Source organism: Brassica napus, chromosome A8, assembly GCF_020379485.1.
Source record: "Brassica napus cultivar Da-Ae chromosome A8, Da-Ae, whole genome shotgun sequence".
NCBI lineage: Eukaryota > Viridiplantae > Streptophyta > Magnoliopsida > Brassicales > Brassicaceae > Brassica > Brassica napus.
In genome coordinates, this window is record NC_063441.1 from 5,080,191 (window position 1) to 5,101,691 (window position 21,501).

The window sequence follows — 21,501 nt, forward strand, 5'->3', positions numbered from 1 at the left end:
GTCGTATGTTAGTTAATTATTTTCCAAATGACATCTATTTCTAATTCTTTTTGGATGAGAATATTTTTGGGCTGCGAGATTTTTCTTTACCTGGCCCACCGGCAAATATTTTTGCAGCCTATTATATATTTTTCTTTGGTTTTATAGCGTTCGGATTCGTCTGAGTGGGATATTCAGTGATGTTACGTGATATAAATCAAGGAACTTGTTGATCATACATGGAATAGCCTACCCGACTCTTCTGTCTACCTCGCATATCAGCATGCCGTACAGCAATCGCAAGGTGGAGTAGGCTACACCATATGAATAGTCGGAAGCGTATTGATGAGCTCAGAACCAAGCTGGATACGGCTATGGCAGATCAAACAGCTGAGGAAGTTATTGCAGAGATTAACAAGAAGCTCATGGATGCTTACAGATCGGAGGAAGCTTTTTGGAAGCAAAGAAGCAGACTGCTTTGGCTGACTTTGGGTGATAAGAATACAGGGTTTTTCCATGCTGTTTCCAAAGGACGAAAGGCGCGGAACAGACTAACAGTGATGGAAAATGCGCATGGAGAAGCTGTTTATGAAGAAGAACTCATTGCGGTAGAGATAGCTCGGTACTTCAAGGATATCTTCACCACTACAAGCACAGATGGAGGAGAAGTGATATCACGAGCTCTTTCTCGCAAGATCAAAGACGAGACTAACGCCACCCTCACCTCCATTCCGTCAGCAAAAGAGATAAAAAAGGCCCTCTTTGCGATCCACCCCGATAAGGCGCCGGGACCCGACGGCTTCTCGGCTTCTTTCTTTCAAGCAAATTGGGATGCAGTTGGGCCAGCCATTGTGGCCGAGGTTCGTGAGTTCTTTATCACAGGAAGCATGCCGGCGATGATCAACAGGACACACGTGAGACTCATACCGAAAGGACAGAATGCGATTAAAGTGGCAGATTTTCGCCCCATCGCACTTTGCAACGTCTACTATAAGATCATATCGAAACTTCTCTCTCTTCGACTACGACCTGTCCTCAGTGGGATAATATCCGAGAACCAATCCGCTTTCTTACCGGGTAGAGCAATTGCGGATAATGTTCTTATTACCCACGAGATACTCCATTATCTCAAGACGTCGGACGCAAAGAAACACTGTTACATGGCGGTGAAGACAGATATGAGCAAAGCTTATGACCGCTTGGAGTGGAACTTTATCCAAAAGGTCTTGGAGGAACTAGGTTTTGACCCAAAGTGGGTTAACTGGGTGATGCAGTGTATCTCAACGGTCTCCTACTCCTTTCTAGTGAACGACGCAGCACTAGGAGAGGTTATACTATCCCGAGGTATCCGACAAGGAGACCCCCTCTCCCCTTATGTATTTATACTCTGTGGGGAGGTTTTTTCCGGACTATGCAGAGCGGGACAGACGAGTGGAGCTCTAACTGGAGTAAAGATTGGACACCGATGTCCTCGGATCAATCATCTCCTCTTTGCCGATGATACGATGATCTTCACCAAAGCTTCGACGGAAAATTGCTCTGCCCTTACACTGATCCTTAAAGATTATGAGAAAGCCTCGGGTCAGCTAATCAATGCTACCAAGTCATCCATCTCCTTCTCATCGAAAACACCATGGGAGACTCGAGCCCGAGTCAAATTACTCCTTGGTATCGAAAAAGAAGGTGGAACAGGTAAATATCTTGGACTACCAGAGCTTTTCTCGAGAAGGAAACGCGACCACTTCTCATCCATAGTAGACAGGATCAAACTCCGAGCCGCAGCATGGTCCACTCATCGCCTCTCCTCTTCCGGAAAGCTCACTATGCTAAAATCAGTACTTACCGCGGTACCTACTTTTTCTATGTCATGCTTCCTTCTCTCGGTGGGGCTCTGTGACCAGATTCAATCAGCTCTCACCCGTTTCTGGTGCGATCATGATCCCTCAACAAGAAACATATGCTGGGTGGCCTGGGACAACCTTACGCAGCATAAGGATGTTGGTGGCTTAGGTCTTCGGGATATACAAGATTTCAACGTCGCCATGCTTGCAAAGAACGCTTGGCGCATCCTCACCAACCCGGAGTGTCTCCTAGCACGACTGCTTATAGGAAAGTACTGTCACAGCTCTAGCTTCCTCTCAGCTCCTTGCCCATCCTCCGCTTCTCACGGATGGAGAGGCGTGGTAGCGGGATGTCAGTTGCTACAACTGCAACTAGGAAAAGCCATAGGCAATGGGAATTCTACTAAATTTTGGTCAGACTCATGGATCAGCTCAACCTCTCGCACCATTCCTTTTGGGCCGCCGACGGAAGCAAGCAGGGATATCTTCGTCTCAGACCTCCTCATAAGAGGTTCTGATGAATGGAATCACACAATGGTGGAATCAACTCTCCCCACCCTGGCGCAGGATATCTATCTCATTAAACCGAGTATCTATATGGTAGAGGATACTTATGTTTGGCTAAAGACTAAAACAGGATCTTACAGTGTCAAATCTGGTTACTACGCCTTACGAGAAGCTGCCACAGACCAACGAGCCATACAACCTCCGCACGAAACTTTCAACGGGCAAAAGCTTGTTTGGAAATTACCGACGTCTCCAAAGCTTAAACTCTTCTTGTGGAAACTATGTCGAGGAGCTCTTGCTTTGGGCACAAACCTTCAGGTAAGGGGAATTGATACGAATGGAGCCTGCCCTCACTGCGCTGAACCGGAGACAGCGTTGCATCTATTCTTTCTATGCCCTTTTGCACGACAAGCCTGGGACCTTGCTCCATTATCCTCACGCCCGGATTTCTCCACAGCGGTTTCACTCCATGACTGCTTTGAGCTCATGTCGACCTTGATATGCTTGCCACCAACCGGCATACACAGCAACTTCTACTCGTGGCTATTGTGGGGCCTTTGGACCGCAAGAAACTTAATACTCTTTGAAAACAGAGCAACACCGGCGCGTACCGTGGTGGGGAAGGCAGTGTCATCAGCTCGCGAATGGCTTCTGGCTCAGACATCAGAACCGATAGCGAAGACACATACTACCCCCGACTTAGCGATACCACCCACTGAGGTAGAGGTGGTCTTATGCAACACAGACGCCGCGTGGTCTGTATCCAAACAAGCCGGGCTAGGGTGGTGCTTTGAGAAGAAAACACAAGGTTTCTACTCGGAAGGCTCAAAGGCGATTAACCACATATCCTCTCCCCTCATGGCGGAAGCGCTGGCTATGAGGGAGGCACTACAGGAAGCGAAGCGCACATCTCTCCTCAACGTCTGGTTTCGAACCGACTCACAAGAGCTCGCTAGAGCTATAAACTCGAAGTCATATCCGGTGGAGCTTTTCGGAGTTCTCATGGATATCGAGTTCCTATCCTTGTCTTTCTCTTACATTTGCTTTTCTTTCATTGGTCGCGGACACAATGGGATGGCAGACTCGATTGCGAAGTCTGCTCTTCACCGTCATGTCTCGATCTTGTACTGAATATCCTTCCGTTTAGATTTATGAATCTGATTTAGTTGTCAAAAAAAAAAAAATCAAGGAACATGGACAATAGTTTTTTTCCAAGTGACATAGCAGTTTGATAGGTGGGGATTATTTTGCCTATGTGGCACCTCTAAAAAAGCTAGAATTTAGCTTCTTTTATATAGTAGGATATCTGAAGACTGAAACTTCATTTTTCAAACAACAATTAGATTTTAAACACTAATTTGTACATAACCAATCATACAATTCGACAAATTTTATGTCTAAAGCTTTTTATTTTTTTACTTGCTCCATATTGATTTGCTTAAGAAAAATAACTCATAGCTATTTTATGTTTTGAATATTTCATATAAATTTTCTTCCATTGATCTGTATAATGTTAATAAATCAATTTTTTGAAATTTGGAATCTAGAAAACTATTAATGAACCTTCGGGGAGCTTCCACTCTTTTACCTTTATTAATTTTGTAATTTAATCTGAATTCATTCATGTAACTTTTTTAATTTATATTCAAAATTAGCCCTGGGCAAAAAAACCGGAACCGAAAAACTAAACCGGAACCGAATCAAATTACCTGAAACCGAAACTGAACCGAAACTCTCAAATATCCGAATGATTCTTAAATTTCTAAATCCGAATAAAGGAAACCGAACCGGAACCGAATCAAAAACAGAACGGGTACCCGAATATCCGAAAAACAAGTATCCACTTTCTAATATAAGGTAAAATGTCATCAACCCCACTCGAACAGGAAGAGTGAGAACATTGTTATGACCAAACCATGTTATCTTTTATGTATTCTCTTATATTATACATATATATATATATATGGTATTTTTATATTAAAATTCAATAAATACTTATAAAACTAGCACTTTATTGATTCGAACTCTAGTTGGATTGACAAATATGCAAGTGTGTAACTACTAGACCACTTAGATTAACATATTAACTCATATATTTTGTATATTTATATTTGATTCATTTATTAAATGGGTACCCGAAACAGAACCGAAACCGACCGAAACCGAACCGAAACCTAACAGAAACCGAACCAAAACCGAACCGAAACCAAACCGAAATCTCCTAAGTACCTATTGAATATAAGAATGATTTATCCGATATACCCGGAACCGAATGGTTCCTACCCGAAATCGAACCGAATACCCGAATGCCCAGTGCTATCAAGATATAGAGGACCAAAAAGAAATAAAATTGCCTAGTAAAGAAGAATGATGGGCCGAGCATATTGGGTACAAACACTCGGCCTTTTAATGATGGGCCGAGCATATTGGGTACAAACACTTGCGCATTGAACTTTACAAGCGACGGAGTGAGAGATACACTCACTTCTTCTTCTTCTTCTTCTTCTTCTTCTTCTTCTTCTTCTTCTTCTTCTTCTTTGGCTCTTAAGTCAACTAGGTGAGCATCATCTTCTTTGTCTTCTTTACAGTTCTCAAAGCTTGAAACTCACTGTTTTGTGTTTATTTAGTAAACACTACATGACTGGACCCGCAGAGCTTCTTCTCTATAACGACAAGATCACAAGTGTCAAAGGCCTTAACTTCATTTTCGAAAGTGGAAGCAAAAACGTTACTTATGCTGGTGATGTTTGTTGGAATCATACAATAAATAATCTAAGAAAAATGATTAGATTCTTGAGGTTTAGGAGAAATTTTGAAAGAATCAAATGAGAAATGAACATCAAAAAAAGTTTATTGATCAAAGATTGTATTACAAAAATGGTTTCTAGTGTAAAGTAATCTAATAATCCACAAACTCTTTGTATTAAGTGTTCTTTGTCTAAATGGAAAAGAGAGTCACTCTTCTAACAAAGAGGTATCTCCTTATTTCCTAACAAAGTGGGCCTAATTCATTGTCTTAATGGGCCTTGAAAGAGGAGGTAAATCCACCTCCAACAGTAAGTTCCCCCAAGTTCGTAAAGAGAGAGACAAAATCGATCTCGGCGAATTTTACGAATAGGGTTTATGAGATAATGAGCTAGGCACATACTCATGTCGCAGACGATTGTCAGAACGGGCCGTCATGGTTAGGTTTCCATAAATGAAGTGTCATAGACGGACCGTTCTTGGGCGAGCTGTCATCGACATACTTCTAATTCCAATCAGACTTCTTACTCCGGGATAGTTGCGCGAACGATCTGTGAGGACAGTGTTATGAACCACCAGAGCAAGTTGCCATAGACATCATCATGAACATATCGCCATGAACAAACCATCACAATCAAATCGCCAAGGGTGGACGTGTCTTCGCGGTATCACGTCATGCTCGAGACTTGCGAGCAATCCGAGTGACTGCGAGAGAGCGATCCAAGCCGAGTAATTGCAAGAGATCAATCCAAGCCGAGTAATTGCGAGAGAGCGATCCGTGCCGAGTAACTGAGAGTCGAGTGACCGCGAGAGATAGATCCGAGCGACTGCGAGAGAACGATCTGCGCCGAATAACTGTGAGAGCTATCTGAGACGAGTAACCGCGAGAGAGCGATCCATGCTGAGTAACCGCGGGAGAGCGATCCGTGCCGAGTAACCGCGAGAGAGCGAGTCGAGCGACCGCGAGAGATCGATCTGAGCGACTGCGAGAGATCGATCTGAGCGACTGCGAGAGAACGATCTGCGCCAAATAACGAGTAACCGCGAGAGAGATCTGGATTCTCCCAAGTTCGTATGCTTTGAAGATAGTTCTCCTTATCTCCCTCCTTCTAGTGCCAACTGTTTGATTCAAAAACGGTGTTTATGCTGGTGATGTTTGTTGGAATAATACAATAAAAAATCTAAGGATAATGATTAGATTGTTGAGGTTTAGGAGAAATCTTGAAAGAATTAAATGAGAAATGAACATCAAAAAAAATTTATTGATCAAAGATTGTATTACAAGAATGGTTTCTAGTGTAAAGTAATCTAAGAATTCATAAACCCTTTCTAAGAAGTATTCTACGTCTAAATGGAAAAGATAGTCCCTCTTCTTCTAATGAGGAGGTACCTTCTTATTTATAAAAGAAAGATGTCTAGGATTTCCTAATAAAGTGGGTCTAATTCATTGTCTTAATGAGCCTTGAAAGAGGAGGTAAATCCACCTCCAACAATACACTTACTTCAATGCCGAAACATACCAAACGATTCACCTTTTTGGTGTTTAACCACATCTTGTAGATACGTAAAGATTTGAAGGGTACGGCTTTGATGGACACAAAAGAAGATAAAAGCTTACCTGTCTGTTGGAAAGACAAAAAGCCTTTGGAATCATTATATGATGTGAAAAAATACTTCAAGACCATTACTTTAAGATTTGGGAGTGATCAAAAGAAAGGTCAGCTGTTTCAGGTTCCACCTGAGTCATATCTCATTACCACTGTGAGTCTCACATATGACGTGTATATTACATATAAAAAATGTCTATGGCCCTGATGAGACTAAGAGTTTGTGTTATTCTTTTTCCAGGAAGAAGGAAGCGTATGTTTGGGGATTTTAAATGGAGCTGAGATCGGGCTCGATGACTACAACATCATTGGAGGTAAGTAGACAAGATAAACCAAAGTTTGTTTATGTTCATCAACAATGTCTGATAGACATATTATTCCAAGGGATAATAGTGATCTACGACAATGAGAAGCAGAGGATTGGATGGATTCCTTCAGACTGTGACGTGCTTCCCAAGTTCTATACCCTTTTGGTTCACTTTTCTTTCTTGTTGCCGCTGCTGTTTCTCCAACTTCATCAAGTTTATCCCTTTTTCCTGTAAACAGTGTGAATCAAGACCATGGAGGAGATTTGTCGAAGGAGGAGGCCTCCTATCCAATTCCAAGAGGCTTTGGTTTGATAAGATGGTTTTCTCGGGAACTGATTCTTCTAAGAAGAAGAAAGATGGAGAGCTTTGAGGTTTTTAGTGGTGGTGAAATAAAAGATTTGGTTTTGGTTATTCTGTTTCATAGAACCAACAAAGGACATTTCTTGTGTAACTCACCATCAGATTTAATATAAAAAGAAACGCAAATCTTGAGAGTGCAAAAACGCATTAGGGTTCCATAAAATTTGAAATATTTTTTTACCTGTGTGAATATATAATAAAATAAAGGAAAATAAAAATGATTCGTACCTATCTTTAGCTTTAGCATCATGCTGAGTAGAAGAATAAGGTATCCTTTCGTATTGTAAGTTTGTTGAGGTGATAAAAAAAGTATCCTTTGAGTAAACCGGGCATACAAGTGTGGCATGGAGATATGTAAACCAGCATATGTTCCAGCTGCTATAGCATGAGAGTAAGGTATTTTCTCGACTGCATAGAGACCACAATCACACTTTTGATGTTCCAAATCAATAACATAGTCCTTTTTGTCACCATTCACAAAAGAATCTCCCATCCATCAATTTGTATGATATACATCGTATCTGTTATCTTCGATTGAATATCATGCAAGTATTTAAACCCCCGACTATGTTGAGTTGTGAGACTAAAAACATCAGATACACAACTCGCCAATTTTGTGAAAAACTATTTCCAAGATTCATCATTTTCACAATCTACAATCCTAAAAGCCAATGCAAATATCTGAAAATTACCATTTTGCGCGGCTGCAACAAACATAACAACTTTCATACTTCCCACTTAGGTGAGTCCCATCCACCACAATGACCTTTCTCTGATACTGAAAACGTCAGATAGAAGCTCCAAATAAGAGAAATAGATACTTAAATATATTCATAGAATCAAATTCTATATCAGTGACTGAACCCGAATTTGCTGCTTTGATTTGCTCCAAATATGAAGGCATTCGCTCATACCCATCTTCCGCTGATCCTCTCACCAATTCTTTCGCATATAACAATGCTCTGTAAGAAGTGGTGTAATCAAGTGTCATGACAAACATGTTCTTCATTGCATCTTTGATATGCTGCAGATTCAACCCATCAATGTTTCGAACACGATCTATGAAAAGTCTACCAATATACTTCGGAGTACAGTGTTTCCGCTGAGCGATTCTGTCTACCACAAAACATGTATGCGTTTTCACATACTTGGTTACCCAAAATGTGTTTGTCCCATGTTTCACACTCGCTCTGATCTTCCATCCACAACCATTAACACGACATGTTGCCACAAGGAGAGTTTCCGTTGACTTGTATATTCTGAAGGAGAACTTACGCCTCACCGCTGTCAACCGCATCTCTAAAACCAGTGCATCCCTACTAGCAAAACTCTGGTTGACATAGATCTTGCTAGCATTCGATCTTCCTCCTTCACTACCATATGTCCCTTTGAAATCTTCAAAACCTATATCGTCATCTTCTTCCTCATCCTCATCTTTAACCTTTCCATACTCACTGTAATCCTCAGCATCATCAACCGCTTCAGCAACATCAGGGATATCAGCATCCTCCACCGCACTATCTTCCTCCCCATCATGATTTTGATCTTCAGCCATAACATCATCATCTTCATCCCCTTCATCATTCTCAGCCATATCATCATCATCTTCATCCCCTTCATCATCCTCAGCCATATCATCATCATCTTCATCCCTTTCCTCTGAAACCATTCTCATCTTGCTAAGACTTGATACACAAAGACGTACTTCATGCGTTTTAGTTATCTCAGGCAAGTTCTGAACTTGTCTATCACTTGTAACATGAATAGGAGGGTGTCTGGAGCCATCTGTTGCATCATTGCTTCTGGTAATGAGTAGGCTAACTCCACATACTCGGTGTTCATATCCAGGTTATAATCTTCTTGAGCCATTGCAACAAGTTCAGCATGTGTCAAATTTTTACTCAAAAAGAACAGTCTCGCTCCTTTGAACTTATCAACCACAAAATTTCTACAGCCATCTTTCAACAATCATTCTCCATACACTGCATGTAACTGACGATCCATCTGCAAAAATTCAAAATAAAACACATTAGCAAACATAGAACATGTATGAGTTAAAAGCACATTAGCTAGAAACTTTAATCAACATGAATGTTGGTAACCTCATTAATTAAGTTATAACTTTCATTCAGTAGCCCAAATATTGATTAATAAACATGAATTAACAAGAAAATGTTAAAAAGTCTTTGTAGTTTTTGAAAAATTGCAAGTTTATTAAACACTGACGCAGACGACATCCATAGAAGTCTTCTCGTAGACTTCCGTAGAAGTCGTCCATTTAAGTCAATTTTGCAATTAAAATTTTACAAAGGACAGAGAAGTCGTCTCTATGGAAGACTGACTTCTTTGGAAGTCTTTCTTTGTAAATATTGGCATACTTATGTTTTTAAAAAAATCTGGAAAAAACCAGAGACGACTTCCATGTAAGTCGTCTAGGATAAACATGTTAGTTTTGCATTTGATCAGATTATGTCAGAAATTGACTTTTCATGGACGACTTATTGTGGACGATTTACCCATTAGTCGTCCAGTTGAAAACCAAAAAAATCATTATTTTATTATAACTAGACGACTTCCATGTAAATCGTTTCAGGTTAGATTTGCAATTGAAAAATAAAACATTTATTCTAGACGACTTACTTCAAAGTCGTCCGGTCGACGACTTATACTGAAGTCGTCCAAGATAAGCAAGGTTTGACCAGAATCTCAGAATAAAATCTTGGACGTCTTTCGTGTAAGTCGTTGACCGGACGACTTTCAAGTAAATCGTCTAGAATAAATTAAATATATAAGTTTTATTTTCTAATTGCAAAAATAATTTGAAACGACTTACTTGGACGTCGTCTATTTATAATAAAATATTGATTTTTTTGGTTTTCTAAGTCGTCCAGTAAAAGTCAAATTTATGACACATTCAGGTCAAATGCAAAACTAACATGTTTATCTGAGACGACTTACATGGAAGTCGTCTCTGGGTTCCTCGAAATTTTTTTTAAACAAACAAAAATGGACGACTTGAGTAAAAGTCGTCTCAAAAAACACATTTAAAAGTCAATTGCAAAACTAACCTCTGCATTGACCATAAGACTTCTAGGTAAGTCGTCTACAGCCATAAGACTTACCCGGAAGTCTTCTAGGCGAACAGATCTGGATAAAATCTCGATTTCATACCTTAAATTAGTGAGATAACTTCCTTAACAAACATAAGTCTTTTTCAACCACACATAACTCAAACGAAAGTAACCCACCGAGAAGCCTAACCTTCAATGGCTCTATGAACGAATCAAATTTTTGGGTTTTTTTTGATGAATATGGAGAGAAAGTAAAGAGATGTTGTTTTTAGTTCATAAGAATTGAATTAGAAAGAGTGTAAATCGATTTTTAGGGACATTAAAAGCTTCCAATTGATTGTTCATGGTGGTTGGTATATTGATGGCAATGACATTATTGTGAATACTTGAGGAAGATGAGTGTGACAGAGTAAAATATGCATTTTTGAAAAGAAAAAAAGTGATAACATTTTCGTGAAAATCTGAACTTTGGGGGTGAATTAGGTAAGTCAAAGTTCCAAAAAAAAACATGAGTTTGTTTTGGGTTTGAATTCAAGTTTTGAGTTATATTCGCAAAAAGACCCTATTTATAAATAGTTCAGAATTATGTAAAAAGTTTATAAACTTAGATTCCACCTTTTTCATACTAAACCCTAAACCATAATTACTAAATCCTAAAATCGAAATGTTAGAGAGTTTTTGTTTAACTGTATTTTTGAAACTAGTATCTAGCTTAGTGTATTTCACTCAATTTCTTTATTCTTATGGTCGGAGTTTCTATAACCCATACAACCCATAAATTATACACGGGTTAGTCTTGGATATCAAAATTTGGACCACAGTTCGCCATGCCCAAAAAATTGAAATTCCAAAAGGAAGAAAATTTAGATTGGATAACGGATCCCTATTCATTTCGGTACTCTTAAAAATAATTTGATTTTTCTACATTATATTTCTATTTGGGGAAGAGGGTGGGAGACCAAGAACTTTGATTTTTTTTTTCTGAAAAAGTAAAAGGAAAGAAAAAGTCAAGATGATGTTACAGAACAACACAAATGGCTAACCACAATTCTCTCAAGATCAACATAAATAAATCCACAAACACACAAAAGTTTTGTCCACCACTTACTAAAAATTCAAAGAAATCCAAACAAAAGTGCTATAAATATACCCCTTATGAAACCAATTCAATCAATCAAGGCTCATAGAACGAACTCTCTCATACACTTGAATCTTCTTTATAAATTTTGCTTCTTTGGATAATTAACCATGTCACAACAAGCATTCAATGCTGGCCAAACCAAGGGCCAAGCTCGCGTATGATCTGCGACCTCAAATTTTTTATTAATCAATTTTAAACTATATCGAATACGTATTTTACCAAATCCTAATTATGTTTTTGTATATAACGTTCTAATGGATACGGCAGGAGAAGGCCGAGCAGTGGACTGAGTCTGCCAAGCAGACTGCACAATCAGCACGTGATAAGACTGCAGAGGTGGCACAATCAGCACATGACAAGGCAATTGATGTTACACATTCGGCACAAAACAAGTCTGCTGATAAATCTCATTCCACCAGAGAATCCGCCCAACATGGCCAAGAACAAACCACTGGTTTTCTCGGCCAGGTATATTTTCGTTACGTTTTCTTCCGTTAAGTTCTTTATTGAATATACCCATTTGAGGTTAAATTTACAGCATATATTATGTAGGTCTTCCAATATACCTTAATATAGTTATTAATAATAAAATATAACTTGGTAAAAATATTGGTATTTCAATATGATTTTGGAGAGCAGACAGGAGAATCTGTGAAGAACATGGCTCAAGGTGCTTTAGATGGTGTTAAGAACAGTCTTGGCATGAATGAGAAGAAATGAATATTTTACGTTTCAACTATTATATTTATTTACATATTTAAATGTTATTTCTGATGTTTAGCAATTTCTATTTTCTCTAAATTATGTTTGTAATAATTATTCTGTTTTTGAAAGATTTTGTGATCATAAAAACTGAGATGTAATAATGTGGTGTAACATACACACTATAATTTTCATTTTAAAGGAATGAAACAAATTAACAACACTCTTACCATTAAATTACAACGCTTTTGATAAGCTTAACCCAATGGAGATCGAAGAGAAATAAAGGAAGGAATAAGGAAGAAGGACAGAAGAGAAGTTAGAAAGAAAGCTTAGGATGAACGTCTTTTGATTTTTTTTTTTAATTAAATGTTAAGTTAAACTCAAAAGAAAAATGTCACTTTTTTACATAAGATGCATCTTTGTGTAAATAAATTAAAAAAGAAAAACTTTATATGGTATCCTTCACAAATAATAGAAAAAGAAAAACTTTATATGGTACCCATGCTTGCAAACCTTTGGTGTGTAGACTGTCCTTGATTGTTAGCAGCCTAATGCGGATGTGCTTATCAATACGTTGAACATGATTCCTTGAGGCGTTGATTAATCCAAAAGGAATACATCTTTAAATTTAATTATAAAAATTACTTCGAATGTAAAACTGAAATAAAATATGCGATCCCCAAGACACCAAACTGTCCAGATACCCAAATACTCACCAAGTTCACCTGCAAGGGAAAGAAGAGCACTACAAGAAAACAAGGGGGTTCATCTTGAAACCCGTTCGTCGGTATCATTTCGTCGGAAAAAAAGGATTCGTCGGAATTTCGTCAGACCTTCCGACGACTTTCTGACGAATACCGAGAAACGTCATTCTGACGAACTTCCGATGATATTCCGATGCGGACACACGAGACCAGAGTTCATCGGGAAAACTATATACCGACGGAGAACGATCCTCAGAAAATACCGACGAACGAAGTCCTCGGCAAATACCGGCGAATTGAAGGCGTCGGACTATACCGACGAACCAAGTCCTCGGAAAATACCGACGAACCATAGTGATAGAACCAAAATAAGGATCACTCTTTCGGTAAGGTTGATATGAACTCAGATCCGAGAGGATTGAGAACTGATGGATCGAGGGGTGACACTAAGGGTTGCAGAATAGCCCAAAGATACTACCAGACTTCGATCGTTGCCGGATGTGACGCACCGGTCCAACAAAAGAAGGATCAAAACTTGGAGATAACCTCACTAAGAAACTAAGAAGTGTTCTAAACAAAGAACAATGAGAGAAACTCATAAAAAGGGAAAAACAATCTGTGTTATTTCGTGGCTCTAAGGCCTTATTTATAGGATTACAAGTTGTAGAAATCCAAGCTAGTGTCATTTAGCTTACTCAGCTCATCCAGCTCCATAGTAGTGTCACTTAGCTCACTCAGCTCATCTAGCTCGTCCAAGTAAGTGTCACCTCGTCCAGCTCGTCCAAACTGGATTCTAGCTCGACCATATGTCTTCAAATGTGAAGTTGGACGGGAAAGACAAGCTCCAGTATGGTCAGATCGGTCATCTGGCCATGGTTGCGGGACTCCAGGCTGGTTCGGCTCCATGTACTGATCCGTGGACCGCGGTCTATCATTCCCTCCTTCTTCAAAAGGATTTGTCCTTAAATCCAAAGTACCTATATCAAAAAGAGAAGAATCAGATACAAAGGAATTAAAATTCATGGAAAAATCAGGGAATGAAAAATATGGACAGAAACTTCCTTGGAGTTTTGAAGTCACTTTCATCAAGAAATTCCAAGTACTTTGGCGCCCATTGGTGCTTGCTCTCCTTAGAAACTGATCATGCTTATTCTGTTTATTCAAAGCAACTAGAGAAACCACATCAAATCTGGTAAAGGAATAATCAAAGGGTTTCTCTATCCTTAAGACACCAAAAACAGGATCCAAGCACTTAGGATAATCATCAAGGACGTGGGCAAGCATTAAGCAAGTAAGCTGGTTGCCAAAAAATGATTTATCAATCTCAAAATCAGGCCAATGTGAGAAACTGTTATGGAAAGAAAGAGACAATGCCAAATTTGAAAAATTATCATCATGAACGAAATCAAAAGAATTCTTTGGCCAAAGAAATTTTAGTTCATGCTTTTTCCTACACCAAATCTCTTTCAAAGCACAGCTCAATGAAATCAATTTATGAAAAGGTTTGAGCAAAACGTTTTTCAACCAAGTAAGAATATGTTTTCTCTTTGAAATTCTCGGTTTCAAAACATTTTCATGAAGAGTAGATGCAATCAACTCATGATCCTTACAGTGTTTTTGTTTTGGACAGGAAGTTGACTGAGGAAACACATTTGAGTCATGGAGGATGATCAGCTCCAATTGTTTTTCATGTGGTGAACACTTTACTGCCTCTTTTGTTGGGTTTTCTCTGGTTTGTTGGCTGAATGAAGAAGGCAGTGCTGTCTTTGGTCTGGCCGGTTTTGGTGGATGGATCATAACTTCAAGATCCCATGGCCATTCCTTCTGATTTCGGTCTTTCTGAGAAGCTGGGAGATCCATCTGGAACCCTATGATCGGTTTTGGCTCAGGCCGCTTCTTTATGGGGGTATGAATATCCTTTAGAAATCTGGTACTCGCGGATAGACGGACTGAAGAACCTCTGGTTTGGAAAATTCATAACTTTTTCATCCGTGAATATTTTCATGCGATTCCAAGCCTCAGTGAATCCTTGATGAGTTGGCTTTCGAGTAAAATTGAATTCAAGACAAAAGACTTTCGGAATGTTGAGATATCCTTCTTGGACTGAACCTCTGTCGCTGGCACCAAGGTAGCCGGTTTGAACAACAAAGCTTCTCCAAATCTGAGGTTGTTGGGCACGGCCAATGCCTTCATTCAGATGCTGAACCTGTCTTTCCTGGATACTCAAAACAAACACTAAAAGACCAGGATCAAATGTGCAAGAGAGATACTTGTTCAAATCAAAAATTAAGATATCACTAGATTTTGACCCGCGCTTTCAAAGCGCGGGATCGTTTCTTTTTAAAATTTCATTTAAATTAATAAGTATTTTTCTAATCTATATTTTAATAGATTTTATATTTGCTTATAGTCAATTAATAAATTTAGTGCTGCCTATTTATAATATCGATCTAATTTAAAGCAAGGGTCTTCGGTTTGAGGAGAAAGTTAAGGAATCCTCTCTTTATTATATAAAACTAATAACTAAATACAGTTACCATGATTTACAGAATATATGGTAACTAATATAAATTCAGTTACCATGTCAAACAGAATATATAGTAACTAATATAAATTCAGTTACGAAAATGGATGTTATAGAGAATATTCTTGGAATTAATTTGTTGAATCCGAAAATATATGAGTTTCCATTTATTACTAATATAAATTCAGTTACCATGTCAAACATAGTATATTCTATGCGTAGTCATCAAGTTAATTTAGTTAAATCGGAAAATCTTGTTTCTATATATTATATTTTGAATTTATTGTATGTAGCAATTACGAAAATGGATGTTATAGAAAATATTCTTGGAATTTATTTGTTTTGAATCCGAAAATTTGTGAGTTTCTATTTATTATGTTTTATATTTATATTTATATACCAACTTTGATAAATATCAATATTAAAACGTGTTCATTATTGGCTGTTTAAAAGGTCAATAACATTGAGAACCAATGATTTCGAAATATGCTAACCATATACTATTGAAAGACGAATTCCATATAAGACACAAGAATTATAATGAATATCCATATATTTGGTTTGTGTTTTTTGGACAACGGGTTTTTGATGGTGTTAATAAGGTTTGAATAGAATTAGGGTTTGAATGTAGTCTTAGCGTATAGGTTAGTAAACATAGACGAAATGGACTTAAAAACGATGGATAAATTGATAAATATTTGTTAAATGTAATATTTTTCATAAATTTAATATTTTTAATAGAAAATTTACAACTTTCTTAATTGATTAATTTTTGTCTGTAGATTAGTTTGAAATTGTTTTACTATATTATGTGTTTCCCTTATAATGTTATATTCTCAATGTTTTATTTTGATTATTTTTTGGGTAATGAAAAGAATGTTAAGGTATAGATATTACATTTATTAAAATATTGTGATATTTTTTTACTTTTTATTTTATAACACAATTTTAAATTTCCTGTATACAAAATTTTCGAGTTGTTAAAGAAAATTTGTTGCTGTAATTTATAATAAGTCAGACTTTAGAACTGAAATTAATAATTTTATGAATTTTATGGGCTTCCAAATTGATTTAGTCTCAAATTATATAAATTGGAAAGATATTGTATTCATTAATTTCTGAATATCTCTTGAAGCCAATCGTAACTACTTTTGGATTTAAGTTACGGTAGAATAGGAATATAATATATCAATCGAAATCTGTCTCAATCAAATATATATACTTCTGTCCAAGTTAGTATATGCAGTGTAGTTAATTTATTTTTTGTAGCCGTTCACTATATTATTATTTGTATTATCTATATTATTTGTATAATAATATGAATCTATAAACTTTTGTTATATTATTATTTGTATAAGCCTAAGTTTAAATCATTACACATGCATGTTTATATAATTGATAGTTTGTGCATCTGTTAGGATTTAGGTGAAATGCAAGTTCAGAGTTATATTTTGTAGTTTACGTTATGTATAGTATAAGTTATTTTTTGGTTTAACATAGATAGAAATAGAAATGATATAGGGTATCGGACCGAGTCTATATGTTGACCTAGATTTTGTATTATCTATCTAGGTACGAAATAGGATTATTCCCGATTGAATGGGCCTAACAAAACGTAAATGTAAGTAGAAAATAGGTTTTTTTTTTTTGTCAATCGAATAACACTGAAAATAATTTAAACAGGAAATGGAATGTTTTGTAATTAATAAGAAATTTCAGGGGTAGATTCATAAGATATATTCTGCTTTAATAGTATAGATTTCCAAGAACAAGTAGTACACTTTTCAGCCTGTCAAGATGCAAATCAAAATAGAAATTACAGACAAGAATCTTATCAAGATATGCAACAACTTTAATCATTTCCAAAACGTGCATATCATTATCAACATCTGAACACACAAGTTTAAGTTCAGATTGAGAAACAACTATCAAAGACTCAAGACATTTTTCAAAGAATGTGTTGTAAACCAATATATCATCAACACTCAAATCAACAAAATTCTCACAAGATGATCTCAGAAAATTCCAAGTTTTATCATTTTTAAAACTCAAGAGATCAGGCTGCAAAACAGAATCACAAAAATCAAGTTCACAAAAACCAGTTTCAGTTTCAAGTGAATTATGTTCCAGCATCTTTTTAATTAAGAAATCGTCCAAGTCCAGAGAAGATGCAAACAACTCATAAGTGATCAGTCTATGCCTAGACGAGTTCAGATCAAAGCTATTTTCTTTGAAAACAAACGAATCAAAAGATTTTGTAGCACAAAAATCAGTTTGTTTCAAATCAAGCTCAAGATACTTTTCAAAATGATCAAAAACTTTGCTTTGTTCCAGGGACTGATAAAAGCTCAAAATAATTTCAGAACTGATGCCAAGGTCAGTTTGAAAACGTTGCTGATCAAGAAATTTATCAGGTTCAAAGATTTTAAAAGAATTAATCATGTTTCCAAAAACAGATTTTGAAAAACAATTTTATTTTATCTTATCTAGACCAAAACAAATCACATCAAGAGAACTGATCTTATCAAACATGTCAGGCAGAGAAATAACTAATTCAGATTTCTCACAGTGCTCTTGAAGATCAGGAAGCAAAGGGGCAGGAGATGAAGGAGCAGTAGTTGTGCCGGAATCAAAGCAAAGATGGCTCTCCATAAAGGTGGATATGATGCTTGTTGCTTGTTCATCAAAGACTGGATCAGGTTCGTCCTCCACATTAAAGATAGGTTCTGGGACTTCATCCAAAGATATCCAAGTGTCAAGACATGGGCACTGATGTGGAATATCCAGTGGCTCTTCCTCAAAAACCTGTTGAGACAAAATAAAACTACTCGGATGCTCCGGTTGCAAAACAGTTAGTTATACATTAGCCTGTTCATTATCATTTATAAACTCAGATTCAAGATAAAGAAGATCACAACTTTCTTCACAAGACATCAAACTTTCAATTGGTTCGTCATCATATTCATCAAAGGTAGGTAAAGAATCTGAAAAATCTTTCAACTCCTCAACATGGGTTTCAGATTTACCTTTGGATTTCTTGCTGATGAATAAGGATGGCTCAACCACAGGTGCACGTGTGAATGTACTCTTCTTATGGCTCTTGCTGATGTCTTTGAGGGCTTTCATCATTCCCTTCTCAAAATTGTCACATATCTCTTGGACATCAAACTGATCGAATCGCCTCTTTGGATCAGCTTCACCTTGAGACGACTTGAAAGGTTCATTGCACCTCCTGTTTGGCCTATCCTGCACACTAACAAACTCATCAAAATTATTTAAAGAATATTTAAATGAAGATTGAGAGATAGTTTGTTGTGGGGATTTCTCCTTGCTACTTTTCCTTTGAAGACCAAACATCATAACCTGAAAATCTCAACACAAAAGTTAGGAAATAAAACCTCACACTCTCAAGTGTTTTAATCTCACCCACTTAAGTGTTTCTCTCAGATTTAGGTGATCACACACAAGTTTCTACTCAATGTTCTAAAAAAACAAATCAAAGAATCTCAATGGGCAAATCCAAGCAAACAAGGGATTTTTCTCAAGATAGAAAGATAAGAGATTTTTTTTTTTTTGATTTTTGAAATCCGTTTTAACCACTTCAAAGGCTGGATTCCTCCTCAGCCAGCAGGCTTTCTCTTCCACCACCAATCCACAAAACAAACTTTGAACTTTTTTTTTTTTTTGAATCAAATCGTAAATCTTTTTTTTTATATATATATGGATGGTAATGAGGGGCTCGGATTTAAGAAAGGTAGAAGAAGAAGTGTTTGAAGAAGATAGAGAGATGAGAAGATGGAATGATAATAGAGTTACCGGAAGAGTGGCTCTGATACCACTTGATAGAACCAAAATAAGGATCACTCTTTCGGTAAGGTTGATATGAACTCAGATCCGAGAGGATTGAGAACTGATGGATCGTGGGGTGACACTAAGGGTTGCGGAATAGCCCAAAGATACTACCAGACTTCGATCGTTGCCGGATGTGGCGCACCGGTCCGACAAAAGAAGGCTCGAAACTTGGAGATAACCTCACCAAGAAACTAAGAAGTGTTCTAAACAAAGAACAATGAGAGAAACTCATAAAAAGGGAAAATAATCTGTGTTATTTCGTGGCTCTAAGGCCTTATTTATAGGATTACAAGTTGTAGAAATCCAAAGAAGAATGTGCTAAAAACAAGACATAGAAACTAGAAATGAAGACTTTGACTAAAAACCGAAATTAATGATTTTTGTTGAATTCTTTTTCCCATGCACGACCAAGACTTTCTTGCTGACTCCCTCTTGGTATTCTTGATGAGAATGTGCTTGAAATGGACTGAGGAAAGAGCTGGTCGAATTTGAAAAGAAACAATCCCATAATGAACTTTTTATGAACTTTTCTTTGGGCTGAAAAGGCCCATTTTGCCCAGCAGCTGAACCAGCTCCATCTTCAGTGTTACTTAGCTCATTCAGCTCCAAGCTAGTGTCATTTAGCTCACTCAGCTCATCCAGCTCTATAGTAGTGTCACTTAGCCCACTCAGCTCATTTAGCTCGCCCAAGTAAGTGTCACCTCTTCCAGCTCGTCCAAACTGGATTCTAGCTCGACTATATGTCTTCAAATGTGAAGTTGGACGGGAAAGACAAGCTCCAGTATGGTCAGATAGGTCATCTGGCCATGGTTCCAGCCAAAGCTCCTTGCCGGACGTATGCGGGACTCCAGGCTGGTTCGGCTCCATGTACTGATCCGTGGACCGCGGTCTATCACATAGTCCGTCGGTATTTTCCGACGAACATTGATTCGTCGGTATGTTCTGACGAACCAGTGTCCGTCGGTATTTTCCGAGGACATGGTTCGTCGGTATAGTCCGACGCCTTCAATTCGTCAGAATATATCAATTTTAATAAGAATTAATTTTGCATTTATATATATATATATTTTATATTAAAAATTAATAAAGAAATAAATAAAATCTGAAATTTAAAACTAATAATATTATAGAATTTAAATTCATACAAACCGAAATAGAAAAAAACATTCAGAAAGTTTAAAATTCATGCAAAACGAAATAAAAAAAAACATTCAGAAAGTTTTAAAAAGCAGAAAAAAACTAAGAACTCGAAGACATCAAACGATCTAGCTTCTGCATTATCTTGGCGTTGAACTTCTTCTGGGATGCCAGCTCAGCAAGGATAGTGGCATTCTCCGAACGGATAGTGGCATTCTCAGAAAGGATAGTGGTGTTCTGCTCCTCCAATGCTCCAATCCGTTCATCTTTGTCATGTAGCTCCTCGAGAATCATGGGATCGGCATACGGAGCTTGCGAAGAAGATGCCGGATACGAAGAAGCACGGCGGGCCAACCCAACTAAACGGCCTCCTTTCCTTTTAGGAACCGCCTACAAAAATATTTAAAGTTAGTAATATGGACAAATTAGTAATCGACATTATAAAAAAATATATTAATAAAAAAAATTACCTTTTCAACCATCTCATTTATTTGCAATAGGGACAAGTTGGTTGATGCTCCCGTAGAATCGCCGTCATCAGAGAGAGGCTGAGATTGAGATGCTATTTCAGCTTCCACCAAATCAACGACATCTTTGATCACGAGGTCCTGAATTTGACCCGTCTTCTTGTTAGTGTGAGTGTTGTAGGCACGGGACGGATAGGCGGACGGACGGACGGATGGTCGTTCCGCGGTTCAGTCTTTGGCTCGGATGGATGGTACCGGCCGGGTCGTCTCTTGTTGGCGATTGTACCTGAATCAAATATGAGTTTTTGGTGAGTTTTCGATAGAGACAAGAACAGAAACAGAGAGGCTAATGGACAAATGATAAATGAACAAGATATGATTTTTATGGGTTTTGAAGGAAAGATGAATGAAATCTAAGAACAAGGATAGAGAGATAGAGAAGAATAGCGGATGGAATCTGTTGCTGGACGTGTGTCTCTCTCAACAAGATCAACGGATGGTTTGAAGGATAGATATGGTTCCGGCTCTTGCTGGACGTGTGTCTCTCTCAAGA

The 21,501-nt window shown here is 37.6% G+C and overlaps 3 protein-coding genes across 3 annotated transcripts; all 3 read left to right on the plus strand.

Moving 5' to 3' along the window:
* Nucleotides 1–353: 353 nt before the first annotated feature.
* Nucleotides 354–3,458, plus strand: LOC106442805. Its single transcript, XM_013884449.2, has one exon. It carries the CDS (start codon nt 354–356, stop codon nt 3,456–3,458), a length of 3,105 nt encoding a protein of 1,034 aa, XP_013739903.1.
* Nucleotides 3,459–4,964: 1,506 nt separating this feature from the next.
* LOC106444713 (aspartic proteinase Asp1-like) lies at nt 4,965–7,357 on the plus strand. Its single transcript, XM_022690524.1, has 5 exons — nt 4,965–5,072; nt 6,633–6,833; nt 6,921–6,993; nt 7,049–7,152; nt 7,226–7,357. The coding sequence occupies exons 1-5, from the start codon at nt 4,965–4,967 to the stop codon at nt 7,355–7,357; spliced, it is 618 nt and encodes a 205-aa protein (XP_022546245.1).
* A 4,151-nt stretch (nt 7,358–11,508) lies between these two features.
* LOC106444714 (late embryogenesis abundant protein 1) lies at nt 11,509–12,411 on the plus strand. Its single transcript, XM_013886164.3, has 3 exons — nt 11,509–11,714; nt 11,827–12,027; nt 12,199–12,411. Exons 1-3 carry the CDS (start codon nt 11,667–11,669, stop codon nt 12,277–12,279), a joined length of 330 nt encoding a protein of 109 aa, XP_013741618.1. The 5' UTR covers nt 11,509–11,666; the 3' UTR covers nt 12,280–12,411.
* Nucleotides 12,412–21,501: the final 9,090 nt, after the last annotated feature.